Source organism: Mugil cephalus, chromosome 6 (assembly GCF_022458985.1).
Source record: "Mugil cephalus isolate CIBA_MC_2020 chromosome 6, CIBA_Mcephalus_1.1, whole genome shotgun sequence".
NCBI classification, from domain to species: Eukaryota; Metazoa; Chordata; class Actinopteri; order Mugiliformes; family Mugilidae; genus Mugil; species Mugil cephalus.
This window is the reverse complement of record NC_061775.1, coordinates 2,237,445-2,258,725: the sequence shown is the minus strand read 5'-3', so window position 1 is coordinate 2,258,725 and position 21,281 is coordinate 2,237,445. Positions and strand designations below refer to the sequence as shown.

At 39.0% G+C, this 21,281-nt stretch overlaps 2 protein-coding genes across 2 annotated transcripts; both read left to right on the top strand.

The window, feature by feature from the left end:
- Positions 1–31: 31 nt before the first annotated feature.
- Positions 32–9,021, top strand: lpar3 (lysophosphatidic acid receptor 3). Its single transcript, XM_047587249.1, has 3 exons — positions 32–1,192; positions 1,955–2,706; positions 5,662–9,021. Exons 2-3 carry the CDS (start codon positions 1,968–1,970, stop codon positions 5,988–5,990), a joined length of 1,068 nt encoding a protein of 355 aa, XP_047443205.1. The 5' UTR covers positions 32–1,192; positions 1,955–1,967; the 3' UTR covers positions 5,991–9,021.
- A 1,965-nt stretch (positions 9,022–10,986) lies between these two features.
- LOC125009554 (atrial natriuretic peptide receptor 2-like) lies at positions 10,987–21,202 on the top strand. The gene is made up of 22 exons (XM_047587605.1): positions 10,987–11,069; positions 11,346–11,478; positions 11,804–11,927; positions 12,412–12,516; positions 13,481–13,583; positions 14,027–14,172; positions 14,265–14,337; positions 14,646–14,790; positions 14,959–15,045; positions 15,140–15,283; positions 15,958–16,079; positions 16,286–16,430; positions 16,610–16,658; positions 16,743–16,850; positions 16,976–17,095; positions 17,199–17,292; positions 17,605–17,692; positions 18,025–18,164; positions 18,391–18,543; positions 19,223–19,321; positions 19,530–19,621; positions 20,280–21,202. Exons 1-22 carry the CDS (start codon positions 11,054–11,056, stop codon positions 20,388–20,390), a joined length of 2,397 nt encoding a protein of 798 aa, XP_047443561.1. The 5' UTR covers positions 10,987–11,053; the 3' UTR covers positions 20,391–21,202.
- Positions 21,203–21,281: the final 79 nt, after the last annotated feature.

Here is a 21,281-nt window from a genome sequence, read left to right as displayed (position 1 = left end):
GAGTCATCTTATTCAGTCTACCATCCCCTCAAGGTGTGAAGACAAGCTGTAACGAGACTTCTCACAAGAAGAACTGCGGCTTTTAGATTGACAATATTCAAAACAAGGTTGAAAATATGAGGCGAGCTAATGACAACTGCCAATACACATGTGTAAGACAAAACTGGTGATTCCAAATGTTGTAGTTGTTGTAAACTTACCTGACAAAACTGAGAAGAGCCAGGGCCCAGATTTAAAGGCCCCCTTTCTTTTCTCAGTGAAGACTTTAAAATGAAAGGCATTAGAAGCTGCAAAATGTGCTCTTACTATGAAAAGGAAAGGTGCTTCTTGAACAGTGGAATCTTTGACCAACAGTTTGTCATGGATTATGTTTTCATCAATTATATAGGAATTTATTGTTGATGTCACTTAAGGAAAAGACACATTTATTCTACTTTATGCATCATTTTGTAGCTGACTGCAAAGTAGAGAAGGAAAAAAGTGTTTAATTATTAGAACAAACAGGTTTCAAGGAGATATTGCTGCAAATGAGGAAAGATCTTTTGAAACCCTAAAAGTTTGTAATAAACTGTTTAATATTTATATTCTCTTATGTGTTAGAAGGTCCTCCCACGATTTTCTTTATTTTCTTTATCTAGAAAATTTTCTAGATAAAATGTAGAGAAAATCGTCTCTGCATTTTGGTTATGCAGAGGAGCAACAATAATACAAAAGTATTTTATGATGTTCTTCGTGGCAAATGTGCAGGCTGCTAAAATCCAAGGCAGGAGCTACTTATAGGCTACTTCTCACCAAGTTGAAATTTAGTTAAGAAACGAATTATCTGAGCTCAGGTTTCACCAGGTGAATTTCATAGTCCGGAGTTCTGTAAACATAAAATTAATCAGATGGATGCAAAGTGGACTATTTCTTCCGAGGAAAGCAAATCGTCATTTATTAAAACGCAGAGGACTTCAGTGATCTGTCTAGATTCGTGGAGGAATTCAGTTGAGTGTGGGTGGCTCACGCCCTGTGCGTCACTGCGCAGAAAGTAAGTCTCCAGCAGTAGACGCTGAACTCCTCAGCCTTCACTTTGTCCTGTGACTCTCCGCTGTCACCTCCTCCCGTCCACAGCTGCGAGATTGCGGGGAAAACATGATCGTTAACCCGGAGTAAAGTTTCGCAACTCTTACTGACGCCCCGCTGCTCACAGGTAAACTTACCTGGCTCTTTGTTCCTTTACCATTTCTTCTTCGTTTTGATAACAAATTGCGCCTTTTAATCGGCATAATATGTTTTGTCTGCCTTGTTTCTTTTGCCGTGTTGTACAAGCGAGTACTTTATCTATTTAGCAAATCAGTGTGGGAAAATGTTCTTTTCCCTTCGTTGGCGTGCCAGGTCGGACAGGTTGCAGTGAATCTGTATAATATAACAAGGCTTGTCAACCCTGCATTTTACGCTGTGAACCTTTGCCATGCAGCATACCTGTAGTGTTTGTACACTACAGGTAAAAATGTTCGAGTGCCTTCTTGTAGGCTACTCGCTGATTGTTGTGGCTTAATGTTTCTATGGCCACTATCTTGTTCTGCTTCAGTAATGTTTCACACTGTGATTTTTAGCTTTAATCAAAGAAGCTTCTTGCTCTTAAATGAGTCTTGGCATGTGTGCTCTTTTCTTTTCAGCCTTTTAATCTCTCTTATCCCCAGAGGCATTTTGGCCTTGAAGGTTTGGCACTAAGTGAATCATTTCCGACTAGACTTTTCAACACTCTTATCATCCTATTTACCTTCGACTTAGATGTAATAGACTGCATTTCTCAAATCTGCATGCTCTCTCCTGGCAAAGTGTTGTAAATACACAACAGAAAGAAGTAAAATACACATTGAATTTGAAGATGAAAACTCACTGTTATAGAAGACTGTGTGAAATGTTAAATGTTGCCTAATAATAAGACTTTTGTATCCTCATGTCATAGATTTACTTCTAAAATGGCCAAGCAGGACAGCTGTCCATACAATGAGACTATGGCCTTCTTCTACAACAAAAGTGGCCATGAAGATAAATGGGACAGACCTCAGCTCATCCTGGTCCAGGTGGTGGGATCTCTGTTCTGCTGCTTCATCCTGGCCTCCAACGCTATGGTTATAGCGGCTGTCATCACTAACAAGAGGTTTCACTACCCCTTCTACTATCTTCTTTCCAACCTAGCTGCCTCAGACTTCCTAGCAGGCATAGCCTACGTGTACCTCATGTTTAACACAGGTGAGGTGTCACAGAAACTTACAGTGAGAGGATACTTCATCCGACAAGGGCTTCTGGACATCAGCCTCTCAGCCTCGCTTGCTAACCTGCTGGTCATAGCTCTGGAGCGCTACATCTCTGTGATGAACTGGAAAGTCCACAGCAACCTGACAAAGCGGAGGGTGACCCTACTGATCGTGCTAGTGTGGGCCATCTCAATTTTCATGGGGGCTGTGCCGAGTCTGGGCTGGAACTGTATCTGTAACCTGGACGACTGCTCCAAGCTGGCTCCCATATTTAGCAGGAGCTACCTGATTTTCTGGTCAGCCTCTAACCTGGTGGTGTTCCTCATCATGGTGGCAATCTACCTGAGGATCTATGCTTACGTCAAGAAGAAGACAGCGGTACTCATGCCACACACCAGCGGCTCCATCAACCGCAGGAGGACGCCCATCAAGCTCATCAAGACTGTCATGGTTGTGCTTGGTAGGTGCAACTCCATAACATTGCTGTCAGTGTCAGCTGTTTGATGATACACAAGTGAGTCAGAGCATAGAAAGCTGTGAGTTTTTTATCACACAGATCAGCCATATTTCACATTACTGACTATAATGGGTCAAAATATGGTCTCCTGGAATTGATGAGTAGTCTTAAATGAAAGCAAAAAAGCCAAATGATGAAATGGAGGTTTCTTTCCTGAGACTGTTAGGTAACTAACATCTCTTTGCACATTTCCCTTTTTAAATAGCCGTTTTTCCCCAATCTACAATAAATACTCCAAACTTCAGTTTTGAGAATCTGAGACTAAAGAATGCTTAGCACTGCTAAACTTATTATACATTTCATAGATTATCAAGTTTCCCCCAAAAGTAATTAAAAGCAAATATAATCATAACAATCATAAAATAGTTCATTAAGATTTGTTGTGCTTATGTTTGGTACCAAAGGTTTCTACTCATACATTTCCATCTTAGATGATGCAGTCAGATATCCTCCTTTTGTTTAAGTCTTGCAACAGGATACCTTACAATAGAGGTGCAGTATTTAAATCGCCCCCCTCCGAGCGTTTTCCTTTAAGAATGGAACAATGGACTGTACTAGTATACTCTACTGGGCCACTAATGCAGGTCATTAGAAGCAAGTTGTGAGTCAAGTATAATACACAATAAGTGCAGTAAACTCAGAATCTAAAGCTGATTAGTGCATTTCAGAAAACTCTACAGGTCAGATATGTTCTCAGTTTGATTTTATTTTTGTTTGTTTGTTTTTTTTGTTTTGTTTGTTTTTCGTGCTCTCCTTACACATTATTCAGATAAAACCATTCTTCTCCTTGCTGAAGAATGGATTGTGATTGTAATTTGTTTGCAAACTTGGGCAGCCAGTTGGCCTCATTCTGCACTGTATGTAGTATAGGAGCTGTTTGCTTCTGTACACAAACAGCTGTGTAATTAACTCTCCCTGCAAGGACACTGCTCCATAGCTTGTGTGGCGTACCATCCACCACACCACACTGGCCTTCAGTGAACATCCCCTCCTCCACACCCAAAAACAACCTATACTTGAGGACTGTCAATTGCTTTCAGATGCACTTCTCCTTAGTTTATGGAAGTTTTGGTACACAAGTGTCATCTTTAAAGCCCCCCCACCCACTCAAAATGTTGTGCTTATTGTTATTATTGTGCTTGGATTTCTTTTATTTTGTTAAACCTTGAAAGATGGTTTTCACTTTCAGGCCACCAAGAAAAGACGGTTTCTTTATCATCACCTTAAATGCCCGTTGTCACAACTAATTGTGATGTTGCACGATATTGCAACATCACAATTAGTTTGTGAACCAGCCAGTTATGGTCCATTTGGCACAATTGATGTGAAAATCTCCAGAGTACACAATACACTAAGTTTCTGGACTTGAATTAAGTAAGTGTCAGATTATTATTATGTTTTTAAGAGAAGTTTATTTTTTTGTATGTAAAAGTTGATGGAACATTTTTAAAGTTCAAAAATGAAATAAAAATGAAATCTTTAGGCATCTGAGGTATGTAGACTGGGCTAAGTCAGGCTAAGTCAGTTAAAAAAAAAAAAAAAAACTCTTGTGCTAGGTGTAAAGCAGTCCGCTCAAGCAGAAACTACAACAGGACAAACCAGTCCAGAGACACACGTAACTTACACGTGCTTTCTTAACTCTAGAGTAAAAAAGAGTGCAGAAGGATTTGAAATGAAGAGTCGAGCGAATGACCCAAAACCAAACTAGTATATCTAATTTTGTCTAGTAAGTTTAAGGACTAGGTTCTCCTTCTTATATTTTAGTCTTGACATGAAAGACAAGTGGCATATAAAAACAGAAATACATTGTAAATATGAGCCTAGATCTTGGCTTTCAAGCAAAGAGGGAAACATAAAAACACTTCCACCAGACCCTGCCTGTCTACATGTATCCAGAAATTAAGTGAGCTTTCGTACTTTTAGTACAGTACATTCTATTGTTCTACAGGCATATTGAGGCTGCAAAGATGCTGGTAGTACAGACAAGTTGCTGCTTGTGGCTTTCCCTCATCTCAAGAAATCCCTTAGTGGATCTGTATTGTGCCCAAACATGTTTGAAGTAGATGGCTATTCAGTTGCCTTAGTAGACCTGTGACCTATTATTTACCAGACACACAGTGATAAGTATTTAACACAATAGTAAAAACATTGTATTCCCAACCCGTTCAGACTTGTTGTCATGATATTGCACTAAAAAGCAATTCTCTGTTAAGTCCTCAGTAGGTTTGGTTTGTTTATATATGTTTGTAGTGTTTAGAGTCTGAATGTCCTCTTACATTCTGACAAGTGGTTGGATATTGGAGGAAACAAAGCAAATAACTCATCACAGAGGAAGCAAACACACAGACAGCTTTCATGATTTCGGTACTCATTTAAACCTGTTAAATATTCTCATCCTACGGACTTTCAAAAGCACAATATGCTACTAATATCCTGTCCCAATTTTTTGACATTTTATCAACTCCAGTTAAGTGGTTCATCGTCATGGCTGATCAGTGAAAAAAACAAAACAAACTCCAAATGTCCCAGAGTAAGCCCCAAAATAACACACTTCATCTTACTGGTTAATTATGTTCAAAGACATGTAAGACAACAGTGTGGGATAGTTTATTTAAAATAAATACAATGCAAATTAAATCGTTAGGTTGCCAAGTTGTGAGTGCAAAACACGCAAAACACTTTGTCTTTACTACTGTTTTTCTTTACCAGAGTAACTCGATGTTACTTTCTTGCACGTCAAAATTTATTTGCTTGAAACTTGGATTAATTATTTGCAGACTCTATTCTGTCTTTCCATAAGTGATCAAATCTACTGACTGTCACATCTCACTCTCACAAATGAGCTCAAAAAAGGATAGTTGAAGATAACAGCATGTCATTTGCTATTTTCTTCTCTAGGGGCCTTTGTGTTCTGCTGGACCCCCGGCTTGGTGGTTCTACTGTTGGACGGCCTCAACTGTGAGACCTGTAATGTCAAGAAATTAAAACGCTGGCTGTTGCTTCTGGCTGTGATGAACTCAGTCATGAACCCCTGCATCTACTCCTACAAAGACGAGGAAATGTGGACAACTTTCAAGAACCTCCTGCGCTGCATAGGCAATGGCACTCGTCGGCAACGGTCAACGAAGGCAAACGCCAGGCCGCTAAGCTCTGGTCAGGACACGGGCAACAGCCAGGGCCTCTCAGAGGAGGTGAAAAATGATGATCAGGGAATGCTCAAGACATGAAAAAGGATCTTGTGTAGAATTCTCCAGAACTTGTCTCCAGATGTGACAACCTTATGAAGACACGGATTGGAGTTGACTTGAAACAGAAGCTAGTGAGTCGTTTGTCCTCAGTATTGTTTGAAAGAGAGTCTGCAGACCAGTTGCTTCACTGTACAGCTGGACTTGTGGTTAAATGGAGATAATTTTCACAGCTTCATGCACCTGTAAGTCCCCTAATAGATGCAAATGTGTGCTGTTCGGTTAGGACAATGGAAGACTCCTCTTTCCGTCCCATTCTGTTTTTGTGTCTTGCTCATTAAATCCCTCTGGGTTATTTAAACCTGGGCACCACTGATCTACATTGTCTGAAGAAAGAAGCCAAGATATGATACACACTTGTATATTGCCACAATACAGCTTTCTCTCGCATAGAAATGTGTGAATATATGCTTGAATTATGATGGCAGTTCCATCCTGTGTAGCTATATTGTTTGTGGTCAGGCACTATAACACGGTAGATTTCACTGTAGGTTGAAGGATAGGTTTTAAGAGTATTTCCTGTTTTAAAAGCAGCTGTATGCTGTAAGCACTGTTGTGCTGTAAGTGTGGCTGAGTAGACCCTGTAAGGAGTAATTTCCTTCATGGCTGCCATTTTGATATGTCAAAGCTGGGTGGTGCTGGTGTAGAAGGACCACAGCACTGATATTGTGTATGCTGGAACTGCTATGACACATTACATAGAACTGAACCATAATAAATTATCGCTTGCTCTCCCATTTTGCTTTGACATGTTTAAATGGCTGCTGCTTGAAGGGCCTATTTGACCTAACTGTATTCACAATTCACAATTATCTGCAATTTTAGTTTAGTTGAGGAAACCACAACCTGCTTTATTTTATAAAGCAGTTTTGCATCTAGGGAATAGATAATAGAGTCACTCTACTCTCGCTCCATTTTTCTCCTTTTATCAAGTTTCCTAAAGGTAAACTCACACCTGCAACACCTCACGGTGACAAACTTGTTCTTCTGGTCACATTTTTACACACCTGCTTCGACCCGCTGCATGGCTACTGAGCTACTTGCTCAGATGAAGCAGCTGTACAGCTGACAATGGAAGGATCATAAAATGATGTTGCAACACACTGGATTCCTGCTGGAGGTTTAGCACACTATGTGTGCCTGCAGGAAGTGAAGAGGATATGACTGAATAGACTTAAACTCCCTTCCCACACATACAGGTCAGCCCCTGCTTTGATGTTACCATGGCTAAATAATTGACAGGATTCAAATGACTTTTCTTCTGTTGTACAGTATTTATGCTATAGCTGCTATAAAGAACCGTACATCAGTGGTAGAAAATTTGCAGCTCTTGTGGTTGGTTTATTAAACTGAGATGTTCATTTGTGAGCAGAGTAACTTTTTACAACTGTTGGACTTTTAAGTAACTTTGAAGATTTCTTTGTTTTTTCATGTGACATCTATGCCCTTTTTGAGATGAAACAGCATGCAGAGTTCCCCAAAAATTGCTTAAATATTCTGTTTACGGTTATACTGTTGGCCCAGACTGAAATATCTTTACTACTAAACTGGTTTTGTAATATTTATCAACATAGGATGAATGCCTGTCACTGTCAGAATAATTCTTGATTAATCAACTATAGTATAAAGTGATGTAAAGGTTGCTACCAACACTTATATCCACCTCAGAATGAATATATCCCCAAACTTTCTCTTGCACCATTGTCCAAATTTTAATGTGTCCATTATTTCCTTTCATGGTCAGCTGCAAAATTATCCTCACTTCAACATGTTTTTTTGTGCGTTGTGCTAATTAACATGCTAACATAATATTGTAAACATGATCAGTACTGTCTGTTCAACATCAGCATGATAATCGTAATTGATCTGCTTGAGTGACTAATGTCTTTTTAAATGCTGAACACACCACACACTTGGGAACTGCATCTGCCAGACCATGTAATTACTTGCAAATCCTAACTGACTAAAAGAGACTGTCTCTGGATTTTAGATTGGCACTAACTTACAAACACTGATTGTAGTTGTTAGTCTAAAAACTCTTGATAGCACTGCAAATCTTACAAAACAAAAACCTCGGATTACGCAGCACTCCAGTAACATGACTGTGGTCAGCAGCTGATTAAGTACCATTACTTGTGATTTTCTAGTGGCAATTTATGTCCATTTACTCAATTGAGGGCAATTAATGGGTGCTCTCTTGTTCCCATTCAGTCTGTTACTGGCAAAAGAGTCTGAGAGAAAATAATCAAATTCTTGGTGGAAAGAAGGAAGCCTTTTCATAATTGGATTACAAAGCACATACATCAGTAAAAATAATGACACAAAGTCTTACTAAGTGAATCTAGTATAATTTTAGGCAGTTAATATAACCTCATTCTGCTTGAGCAGTGCTCAAATGGTCACCTATGACAATATATGTATCAGCATCCGTTGGAAAATGGTGTGCTCTGAAGGAAGAGCATAATATTAAAGCATTAAAACGTGATCTCTATAATCAGCTGTATATAATTGTAAATCACTGTCAGGTCTTTTGAAAACATGGAATACATATTACTTACTGCATACATAGTGTAATCCTTTGGTTCTCCCTCAAAGATGTGTTGAAGTTTCAGGTTTCCTATAATTTACAAAGCTTGTCATGCTTGAAATGCAAGACTGTTGTTTACACTTGGCAACCACAAACCCCTCAGCCATTTCCCTTCAAACTCGATGTAATCGGTCTTTACTGCAGTCATAAAGACATGTTAAAATCCTTTTGTGCAGTGAAACACCTCTCAGGATGTTTTAGTTGATATTGATGTTTGACTTAATTGAAGTCATGTGGCTTGCATTAACTTGCTATATAGTAGCGAGTACGGTATGTCGTGAGCAGAGCCCTCTGCTGCCTGCCACTCTGGTTTAGCCTTCACAAAAACATGAACTGTAAACTCTGTGCTGTGGCAGCCTTTTTCTACAGCTGTGCTGTAATTATGCATTCTTAAAAAGCCAATTAAATTTCACAGATGTCCAGAAATGCTGTCTTTAGTTTGTTTGTTTTTTTAATCTCGACAGAGATGAAAAAAATGTCTTCTGCTATAGAGATGTCAGTGGCAGGGCTAACACAGAGAGACCATGCACACTCACACCTATGGCCAATTTAAAATCACAGATGAACCTAACAAGCATGTCTTTGGATGGTGTGAGGAAGCCGGCGTACCCAGAGGAAACCCACACAGACACAGAGCATGCAAACTCCACACAGAAAGACCCCAGTCAACCAGTGGATTCAAACCCAGAACCTTTTTGCTGGGAGGCATCAGTCACCACTCATGTGTGTCACACGTGATACAATTTACAACTTACACAAAATAAAATTTATATTTCCAAACTGTCTTCATCTGATCTTCATCATGCAGAAGGACAGCAACAGAATGGGTGCTCTGATGGTGGCTTCAGCTGCAGCAGGAACCTGTAGGACAGTGAAGGTGAACTGTGAATATGAAAAAGTCAAAGTGATTGGAGAGCCTCTTCAGCTGATTGGACATTTAGGGACAAGGGAGAGGGATGACAGAGGGTAAAAGGGTACTGCTGTGGCTTTGTTGAGGTGACTGCACACACACACACACTTGTTCTCTCGCTCACTCACTCAGTCCATCCAAAGCAGGTTCATCCACAGCAGCTTTCCTCATGGCTTTACGGATAGCAGCATCCCTCTGCCTGTGCTTCTTAATGGTAAGATCTCACAGTGTGGACGTTTTACAAATGTATCATTGCAACAAATTCAGTGCTAGAGAGGAATTGCAGTCGAATGACTACAGATATTTAAGGTTACTCTAAGGTTAAACTGTTAATGTGGTGCACTATAATGTGAAATGAGGGCACAGTATACATATGCATTTATTACAAAGACAAAGGAATACAAATAACTAGGGCAACTGAGTTGATAATATTCACATATTCTTTTATTGTGAAGGAACCCCTCTTGCTTTTGTTGTCTTGTCAGAAACATTTGTTGCTGTGGGCATGTAATCATGGGTTGGGTGTTTCAGTGCATTGGTTACTTGCAGTGCAGTATTCAGACACAAAAATGAGTCTTTTACTTGCTAGTAAATGTATGTATGTAGAATCATGAAGTAATTTTATGAGAAAGTACTCCACACAGCACTGATATACTGTAATATATTCAAAGTCAGCCTTATTTTCAATTCTGGCATGTGCAACACACACACACGATTGATTTATTGTGGTATTGCAACGATATTGCTGATGGATACATATTTAAGCAGCCCTTTACTACAGTGGGTTAAGGTAGTGCTACTAATTGGATAAATCGTATTTGAAAGTGAAAATTCAGAATACAGTTAGTTAACATAAAGTGGCACAGATTGAATAAAACACAATTTGTAGACCAGGTTCTGTAAAGCATCTTGAGACAATTTATATTATTAGTGACTGTATATAAATACAATTCAATTGAACTGAATTAAAAAATTAAAAGTAAATTGTAGTAAATTCAGCCTACCGCATGAAAATTTTCTCAAATAGGTTATAGTAGTTAATAGTTCATCAATTATTGTGCAACTGTTGTTCATGACAAAATTACTAGAATGTGTTTGCCTTGTACAGAAGACAGAATTATAAGGAAGCATGTAAATAAAACATGTTCAACAGTAAAGTAAATTAATCTTATTCCATTCTTGCCAGCTTCTTATGAGCTTCTGATTTCATCCTTTGTAAATATTCTGTTATCAGGCTATTTCTATAGATGTTGATGTAAGCTGCTGTTTCAATTGTTCTTTATCATTTGGCTCAACAAAGCTTCACAGTTGACTTGTGTATTTAATCCATGTACATGCTCACATCTTTGACTCATAATAAATAAAACCACTTTACCCACATTAGGCTTTTCAGAAATAGTTTAAACAACAACAACAAAAACAACAAAAATGGCTTGATGCATATAAAACGAAAACTACCTCTCCTGTCAGCAGGGGGCGAATTGCTGGCATGATCTGGACAACACAGAGTACGACTGTTGGCCGATCGACAATCCAAATGATTACAACATGATTAGCTGTGGAGGTACGATGTTTGATCCTGTCCTCCTGACTGTGCGTCGTCTGAGGCTGTTTTCAAAGATTTGTGTTTTAGATTTGACTATTAAAGCTGTAGATTTTATGCCCTGGCTGGAAGAGGACAGAGACAATATTAGGAGACAGTTTTAGTGACTTTGGAGGTGGGGCTCAGTCAATCATAAATGTTGCAGAACATGGGCAAATAAAGATCACTGTCTCAGCACTGTATGCTTATGGCGACTGTTTGCATGTCCAAGTCAACATGCATGTGCTGATGTCACAGGTCTGGAAATGGCCTGGGTGCAGCGTCCACCAGAGAAAATAAGCAATGGGGAAGAGTTCAATGTCTCGTATACAGTGACGGCCTCAGATTCTTTCTACGAGTATGCTGTCAGGAACAAGATTTTCCAGTTTAGGTGAGTAAGTGTTAGACAAGCGTATGGAATCTATGACGCTCGGTTTAAAGCTGACAGCTGACAACCTATGTGCAGTTACTGAGCAGACAGTGTATGTCTGTGTGGGTGTGACATAAACACTATTTTGATTGTCTTAAATATCAGCCTTAACCTTAGTCTATAACCTCTTTCTGATAGTAAAATCTGTTTTCATTCTCAAGTAAAAAGCTCTAATAGCTGAGAAAGCGCTCAGCATCAGGTTTGTGTTTGAGCTTCAATAGTAAGTAGCAGCAAGGGGTGTTTCATGAATTAATGTCCTTATCTACCCCCTCAATTTCACTTCTAGCGACGCATCAGAGGCAAAGAGGTTCTGTCAAGAACACGAGTGTCCAACGCACTGGAACAACGCAAATGAAATGAACTGCTGTGTGTACCACGCCAACATCCACTCCTGCCCTCTGGGCCTTATGGTTTGTACACAACGCTGGTTTCACCTTAAACAAATATAGTCTACATTATGATCACACTCTCCTCTTCATATACCAAGTAATATGAGAAGACAGTTACTCCAGTGTGGATTTGTTACCTCTCATCATAAATCCCTTTTTATAAGTGCATTCCCTTATTCTTAGGATAATCCTCAGGATTTCTCACTGTTGTAGGCCCTCACATCCTGAATTTATTTTCCTACTCTTTAATTACGCAACTTTTAACAAATCCACCCAAACTTTTCTTAATCAAGATACTGTACAGTGTTTGTGCTTGAACCATTACACCGAAGGGAATCATTGAGTTTTAATTCACTCACTGGTTGTGAGTCCATTGTGGTGTACTCTATATACTGCATGGCCTCACATATTATAGAATTTGCCTCTTACATAAAATTATACATCATTAAACCCAGTATTGTAGAGGGGAGATTTTGAGAAACCTTTTTTTTTTTTTTTTTCAAAGAAACAAGGTGGAATCTGTGGGCCTTGGATCCCTGATGATGGTAAAATAGTGACTCACACTGTATCCAAAGCTGGGAAGATGACCCAGAAATACTGGACTTCAAAGGTGAGCAAACCGAGACTAAATCCTACAAAAGAATAGATTGTTTCTAACATCTCTTTATTCTTCAAGTACTACATCATGTTTATACCTGCAAATATTTCATTTCATTCATTGATATTAAGACTGAATGGCAGAAATCTCAGTGTTTACTGTTGAAGAACACATCATGCATGCAGGCAAAACACACCAGCATGTATTATAGTGCAATCATGTAATGCCTTAGTGAAGCATGTAATCTTTTAATCTGTTACATATCAACATGTCAGACAGTTGTATTTAGTTCTCTGATAGTTACTTTTTACGAGAAAGGAGCAAGCTGGGTTGCAGTTCACCCAATGAAAATCAAGCAAGAAACAAAAGTATATTCATGTTTAATGCAAGGTTATTGTTGTGTCCGATTAAGATCTGGCAGAATACGTCATACAATATATTCTACATCTCCCAATGTTTCTAGATTATTTTTGATAAATATTGAAGCCACAGGAAAACTAACACTTACCAGGAGTCTTGCCTGTCTAAAGAAAATATATGAAACAGTTCAAAACTGTATAATCATGATAATGATTATACATCATGTGCCTTCTGAGTGTGTCCTGTGGTGTCTGGAAAACATTGTTAGTGGTTGTTGTTGTTAGTGGGGGGATTTAGAGAGTTGTTCCTCAGTTTTTTTGTGTGTGTCAGGCTGCATCCTGCTGGGGATCAAGAAGTGTCATTGTTATGGGGTGAGGGTCTCTGGTCTGGTCTGGTCTGATCTAAGTGGATGGTACATGTCTAAGTAACATCCTAAAAGTCTAAAAGTTTCCCAGCAGAACACTGAATTGTCACAAGATGGTCAGTGTCATTTACTTCACCTGTCGGTGGACATAATGTTATTGACACTATATAAATAAAATTGCATTGAACTCTGGGGCAGCTCTTCAAGTGATTGTGAACACATTTTAATATCTATCTTTCTATTTCATTTCAGGTAGTTTTAATCCATCTGGGGGTCACGTCAGTCATTGCTCACATTAAAATAGGACAGATGCATGCAGCACTGGAGTCCAAAGTGCTTGTTGTCAGTGCTCAAGGTCAGCCTGCTAACACTCAGAGCAACACTTGTTACACCTCTGCTAACAATCACAGTCACATTTGTACAAACTGAAACTGTAAGGCGTTCAGTCGTAGCTTATTAGAGAGACTGAGATTAAGCCTTATATACACTGTCACGCTCGTACTGACCCAGCAGTAGAATAGCTACAAAACAACAGCTACACTATCAGCAGAGTTACAATTTCAGCATTTTCTTGTACTGGTAGAATGAGAGAGCCACTTCTGACTGCAGCAAACATGTATACAGGCTTTGAAACAACATTTTATCTGCTCTTTAAGTATCACTCAGTGATTTTGCCGTTTGCGTTACAGTTTAATTTAGCCAGTGGTGAATTAATGTGTGTTGCAACTTTTGATTCACTAAACAATATCAGTAATAAACTGAATGGAGAGAAATGTAAAATGTGTGATTGTTTCTTAGTGTGTGGGGATGATGTCTGTGAGCTGGAGGAGACCTGTCTGAACTGTCCTGCAGACTGCGACATATGCCCAATGTCCATCGGCATCAAAGTGGCCATTGGACTTCCAGTCACCCTGTTCATCACCGGCTTCATCCTCACCATGGTGGTCAGTCTGTGTTGCACGCACTCAAACACACACACACAAACACGGATGAACCATCTGTTGATGTTTATCCCATTTTTATTTCCTTCCTGCAGTGGCTCCAGTATCAGAAACAGAAAATGTTTTGGGATGAAAGCTGGATCATCAACTACAAGAACATAATATTTGGTAACATGTCTAAAAGATTTCAACTTTCACAGGCATTTCCATAGCACCTTTACTCATGTGGAAGCACTAGACTTTAACTTCCTTTTAATTTTGGATCAGACTCAGATGTGTTTAGTTTGAGGGTAGCTTTTTTGTTTTTTTGTCTTTACCTTTGCCCTGTAATAAGAGCATTGTCTATCCATAGACAACAACATACAACAGTCATGTCTGGACATAGAGTTATTATGTCGTCATACTCAAGCTGTTAAATGTCTCCTGTCTATTTCTGAATTCATGATTAATTGTTCCTGTAACCGTCCTGTCTGCAGGGAGAGTGTATCGCATAGGTATTGGCAGCACCACAAGCCTCCAGCATGTGAAGAGTAACTCCACTGTCAGTCGAACCACTGATGTGACCGTGTTCACTGGGGTCAACACTACCTTCAAACAAGGATGCATACAACCAGGAATATAGTGAGATGTTATATTACTAGTTTTGATAAATGCTAAGGGTCCAAAAACACTGAAGTAAAGAAGTAGAGCACTGTTCACTGCATGTCACCAACATACTACAGCGACTTTTGTAGTTTTGAAGTATTTCTTCCACACTGGAGTTTACTCTGTTGTGTAACTGTCTTGCAGTGATGGGAGGACAGTGGCGGTCAAACACATCCACAAGAAACATTTCACCCTTTCCAAAACCATCAGAAAGGAGGTGAAGGAAGTCAGGTGATGGCAAACTCGCAGAGCAAATGGAACAAAACAGAAAAAAAGTATTGTTTTACTCCCAAAATCTCATTCCTGCACTATTTCCATTGGTCAGGCAACTAGACCACCCCAATCTATGCAAGTTCATTGGAGGCTCTATTGAAGTCCCTTATGTGAGCATCATCACAGAGCACTGCCCTAAAGGAAGCTTATCTGATGTCCTGCTGAATGATGATATACCCATTAACTGGGGCTTCAGGTGGGTGAATGTAATATACCTTATAATAGGTACTAGACACTTTTATGTTCTGGGAAGTTGATCATGGTCAAATTCCTTGATTTGTAGTACCAATATAGATACATGTAGAATCTGATGATGATACAAATACAAGATATACCTGATCTTGTTACATGACAGTTTGATGAATGTTAATAAAACGTTTAGTGACAGCAGAGGTATCTTAGGCAGGTTAGACAAAGAGGCCCCTCCCCTCAACCCATAGGACCCAAAGACCCCACTTACAACATTCTGTTACCAGACACCACAGGACACCCTCAGAAGACCCATGTCCATTCTCTGATGAGTCACAACTGTTTTGGAGTCACAAGGGAGACCTACACAATATTAGGAAGGTGGTCATAATGTTATACCTGATTGGTGTACAATGAGATTAATTGTGCTACATCTGAAACAGGTGCCAAATAAAGGAACAAATAAACAGACCACATGCAATGATAAGATGTCAGTAAATAATGCTGAAGATGTCTCTTTACACCGCAATTCAAAATATATAGTCTTAGAATTCTATTATTTAAAAAATGTTTTTCTCATTAGACCTAATGCTAAGCGAGCTAGGGTCACAATTTTACATTTTGGGTATGGTGTGACCAAATATTATTTATGGCATAATGGTATAATGTTTATCCATGCAGACTGTCCTTTGCCACTGACATTGCCCGTGGCATGTCCTACCTCCACCAGCACAAGACTTTTCATGGAAGACTTCACTCCAGAAACTGTGTCATTGATGACCGCTGGGTGTGCAAAATCTCAGGTAACAAAATACCATCATCAACACGATTTGTTCTCAGCTGTTACACAAATGAGTCTGTTTAACTTTATGGGAATCACTACTTGGTCACATCCTGCATTAGCAGCAATGTTATCATAATAACAAAGTGAATTAAAAAACAAACAAACAAACAAACAAAAAAACATAATGCTTTGCTGCATTCTATATTTGTCTCTTCTTGGACTCAGATTATGGACTCACTGCCTACAGAAAGGAGGATTTTGAAGCCACCAATAACGGTTTCAACTGTGGGGATGTAAACCTCATTTACTGTGCTCCAGAAGTCCTGCTGGGAAGCAGCTCCAATATGACAGCAGCAGCAGACGTCTACAGGTGTGTCTGAGTGGCACAACACAAGCAGTTTGGTTTTAGTTGATGTCTACATGTCTACACTACGGCAGAGAAACAAGCCTCACAGCTATTATTAGTTGCGCAGTGTTTCTGCTGAATCTTGGCCCAAGAGAATAAATAGGAAATTGCATTCGCTATATTCTCTTGCCTTCTGCCTTCAGCTACTCCATCATTCTGGTTGAGATCGCAACTCGTTCTGACCTAATTTTAGTGAGTATAACAACCCTTACTGTAGATTACAACCTTCAGTGTCCTTTTGATCTTTGTTTTGTAACCAGCAGTGCTCTCTTACAGGATCCGTCTGAGGGAGTGAGAATGGATCTCATGTGGCGCCCCCCTCTGCCTGAACTCAAAGCAGGGAAAGCAGACACTGATTGTCCCAGTCAGGGAGACTACTGTGAGGTCTGTCACGTGTGATATTTGCATCGAATAACTTAATACTTAGGGATATAAGTCACACACTAATAGATGCATCTTAAAAGCCTTATTTTGTATAACTAATCATCTTCTCTGGGAATCTTGAGCAGCTCATTAAGAAGTGCTGGTCTCACAACGTCACCATGAGGCCGACGTTCGATCAGGTGAAGAAGATGCTTGAAAAGATGAACCCACACAAAGTCAGTCCAGTAGACATGATGATGAACCTGGTAATAACCCTCTGTAATACAACTAAATGAAATGCTCAGGAATGCTCATGCACTGTATAAAGCTATCTGGACTGTTACGGAGACAGAGTTTGTCTAACTACAGATGGAGAAGTACAGCAAACATCTGGAGGCCATAGTTGCTGAAAGAACACAAGACCTTCTTCAAGAGAAACAGAAAACAGATCGACTGTTATACAGTAAGTGAGAAATGCAATTAAGAGATATGAAATATTTTGGAATTGTTTTTGGTGATGCACAGAACACACTGATAATATTGTGCAAGCAGTACTGGATGTGTAATTGGTATTGTGTGCATATACATTCCTTATATGAGGCATATGGATAGGGAAATTGATGGTTAATTTTAAAAATCCTGACAACATTTTATTGGTTTACTGGTGAAGCTTTAGTGTTGAATGAATCACTGTGTACTTGCTGCCATCTGGTGGAGCAGGAGAAATACCTACTGCCAAAAACAGAACCTTTTCAGGTCAGAAATTCTTGTGCAGGCATGTTACCAAAGCCGGTGGCTGATGACCTTCGTCAAGGCCGCACAGCAGAGGCTCAGAGCTTCTCCAATACCACTGTCTACTTCAGGTTTGTGTTTTGCAAATAAAGCAATTTGTATAATTTTTTTTCAAACATCATATCCTATCCTCAGTAGATGTCTTCAAAACCAGGAGAGGTAAAATCCAATTGTACCTCTCCTGGTTTACCTCACCTTGCATGATTGTTCTGCAGTGAAATATGATTGAATTGAATTATTGTATATTATTTTGGTAATTCATTTACACTTAATTTGTGTTATGTCATTGTTATGTTACATACAGTTTACTTCTTTTTTTATTATCATATAAAAAGATCATATTATCAATTATTAAGATAATTAAACTGGGAATGACTGATGCTATATTACTCCCCTCTTCCAGTGATATTGTCGGCTTTACTCAGCTGTCTGGTGCCAGCACACCCCACCAGGTCGTCGACTTCCTTAACCAGCTCTACACCAGCTTTGATGACATCATTGACAATTATGATGTATACAAGGTGGAGACAATAGGCGACGCTTGTAAGTACAGAGATAAATCATTTTTGATGAAGCAGAGTCGTAATGTAAAGTGACAACAAACAAATCTGAAGTCCTGATTTTAGCTTTGAAGTGGATTACAGCGAGAAACGTAGCTGAAAGATTTATCATCTAAAAGCAATTTATTGATTTACTGTCTAATGGTGATCTGATTTTTTTGCTTCTTAGCAGGATATCTCTCACTCTTCCTGTATTCTCCTCTGTTCAGACATGGTGGTCTCTGGAGTCCCTAAAGAAAATGGCATCAATCATGCTGGGGAGATAGCCAGCATGGCTCTGGATCTTGTCAGTGTCTGCCACACTTTTAAAATCCCTCACAAGCCCAACACGCAGCTCAAGATTCGTGCCGGCATCCACTCAGGTACTGTAGGCGTCTCAAATATTAGTAGGTCATGAGACATTTTTACAGCTGTCAGAGATTGAAGACTGCAGTACAGCCACTTTAAACAACCTGCGCCTATGAAGGGATAAGTGTGGTGTTACAGCTGCATGTAGTTAAGGTCACTGCAATAAAAATACATTACGCTTTTTATGACTTGCCAGTGTGTATATGGCTTATCTTTGATTGATGAGCTTCTGTCACTTTTAATCTTCAAATTACTTTATCATGTTGATCAATCACTTTTTATCAAATTTTAAGCACCTTGGACTACATTTGTGTATGAAAGATGATATAAACACTGACTTGGAAAGAAGTGAGTGACTTGAATAAAGGACGATTCGTACTTCTACATTATATAAGTCTGTACAATCCAATTCTATAATTCTTAATTAAACTATAAAGTGATACATGCATGATGTAAACTGATGTTTTACATGCCCATAATCCACTCTGAGGACACACTGGATGCCGTTTTTATAACCTACTAAAAAGTTCCTCACCTGTAAATGATCGTGTCCCTTTGTCATTATAGAAAACCCTTTTCTTTGCTTTTACCTCTGACACTTTTGCGATGAATATTGTTCTACTTCAAATTTAAACTTTAACATGACTGGGTAATATCATATAAATATGATCATACCAATGTTTATCCTGCCAGGACCTGTTGTGGCTGGTGTTGTTGGGACCAAAATGCCACGCTATTGCCTGTTTGGAGACACTGTCAACACAGCGTCACGCATGGAATCAACAAGTGAAGGTAATGAATCTCTCAATGTGGAAGTTATCAGATTCAAATTTTAATTTTTAGTATAAAACTGTGTGCTCTCTAATAACCAGTGTTGTAATAAATGTATTAAGTTGTGACTTGTGTGTATCCTCTATCCTGTGGCTATAAATTCTCTGTGTTCGTCCTCTGTATTCCTCAGTTATACATGTACATAATAATAGTAAAATAAAATTTGCAGCCCTGAAGATCCAGGTGAGTGGGGCCACGGCTGACTTGCTTCACACACTTAGAGGATATATTCTCACGTGCAGAGGGACACTCAATGTTAAGGTATGTTTTCCAGACACTTCACAGACACAAAGTGTCACAAAACATGTCACTTTGGACAGTCATGTTGGACATTCTGTAACCAAATCCAGACATCACAGGAAATAATGCAGAGAAGACTATCTTTAGCCCATTCCCAACCACAGTTGATAATGTAATTATCATAGTGATTAGACATTTTAATATGCTGTTCCTGAATTTTTTGCACATAATTCTATATTTTTCTTTTTTTAATAATTGTTGTTTTCCAAATCTAATACAAGCTGGTACCTCAAATTCCAAAGCAGCCTTTGTCAGTTAGGTAATTCTAAACCTCACTCCAAGGGCAAAGAGGCTGATTGAATCTTTGTTTTTCTCTTTCTTCTCATGGGAAGTTAACCAGTTCTTCAGGCTTTCATTCACATTGTAACCTAAAACCTCTTTTTTGGGTGGTGCCAGTGTGATTACAGGGGTGGGGTTTACTTCTCTGCCCCAAGGGACATGACTGCAGTGCCAACACTTGTGATGTCTTGCTGGGAGGTGGCCTCAGCTGCTGCTCTCTGCCCTCCATCAAACCCTAATGGCTTTATTTAAAATTCGAAGGAACACATGCTTTGCAACATGACCCTTTCCTCTCTCACATTCACCCCGTCACTCTAATTTTTTTTTTTTAATCCAACAGGGCAAAGGGGATATGACAACATGGTGGCTTGAGGCAAAGAAAGAAGATTCCACGGACCCCTTGCTCAAACCATCTGAATTCAGAGCAGTTCCTGTACCAGTTAGTGACTAGATCCCATTATGTTCTAAAATGTAAACATGCGTTAGGCTTCATGTTGTTGAATCAAATTGTATTCATGTGAGCTACTTGGAGTTGGATAAAAATATAGTTGCACAAATTTAAATGTTGGATTGTCACTGGATTGTCTATTGATTATCATAGTTCAGTTAAAACTATCTGATAATCATTTGTAGAAGACATGGTCAGTCTTACTTTTTTGTAATAGGATCTCACAGGACATAGTCGTGTTATTTTTTCACTTAAAATATATATGCAGAGAAACATGCCAGTTGAGGAAATGCTTATTTTAATAGTGACTGATATTTTACTCCCAAATAGCTTTGTTTGGATGTATAGTTTTTATTTAATTTTTTCACTGCCTGAAATTTACATATATAAAATCTTCACATTTATGACCAATGGACAAAACGCAAGAAAAGCACAAGTGCAATTAATAAACTTGCTAATGGCTGTTTTACATTCGATTTTACCATATAAGGCTGTAGAATTGCACATGTTTGCTCACTGGTGGTGCTCAAAATGAAGTAAAACTGCTAATATTGTTTGCACCACCTGCCCTTTTTCTGCCATGAAAAAGTTTCCTAGAAATTGACATAACTGGGAACATAACTCTTCTGTTAAAGCTACTCAGAATTTTTATTTGAATTGGCAGTCCATGCTAATGGTGCAGGGATTTAATACACACAAACACTTTTGAATAAAATAAAAAAATATATACATTTATCTGCGATGGTATTGATAGTCTGTGGTATTGCTTGCTTTGCCTCGTAACATGTGCTTGAATTGTTCTGTTCTTATATGCATTAAAGTCACTTCATATGGTTCATTATTGCTTATCTGGCTACATATGCAGAGCATGCTTTCACTACATTATACCAGGTT

Coding starts and splice junctions, on each gene's coding strand:
- LOC125009554 (XM_047587605.1), top strand. Junction 12,517..13,480: donor AGAAATACTGGACTTCAAAG/GTGAGCAAACCG, acceptor ATTTCATTTCAG/GTAGTTTTAATCCATCTGGG. Junction 14,338..14,645: donor CTACAAGAACATAATATTTG/GTAACATGTCTA, acceptor TCCTGTCTGCAG/GGAGAGTGTATCGCATAGGT.
- lpar3 (XM_047587249.1), top strand. CDS start 1,968: ATGGCCAAGCAGGACAGCTGTCCATACAATGAGACTATGGCCTTCTTC. Junction 2,707..5,661: donor GACTGTCATGGTTGTGCTTG/GTAGGTGCAACT, acceptor TTTCTTCTCTAG/GGGCCTTTGTGTTCTGCTGG.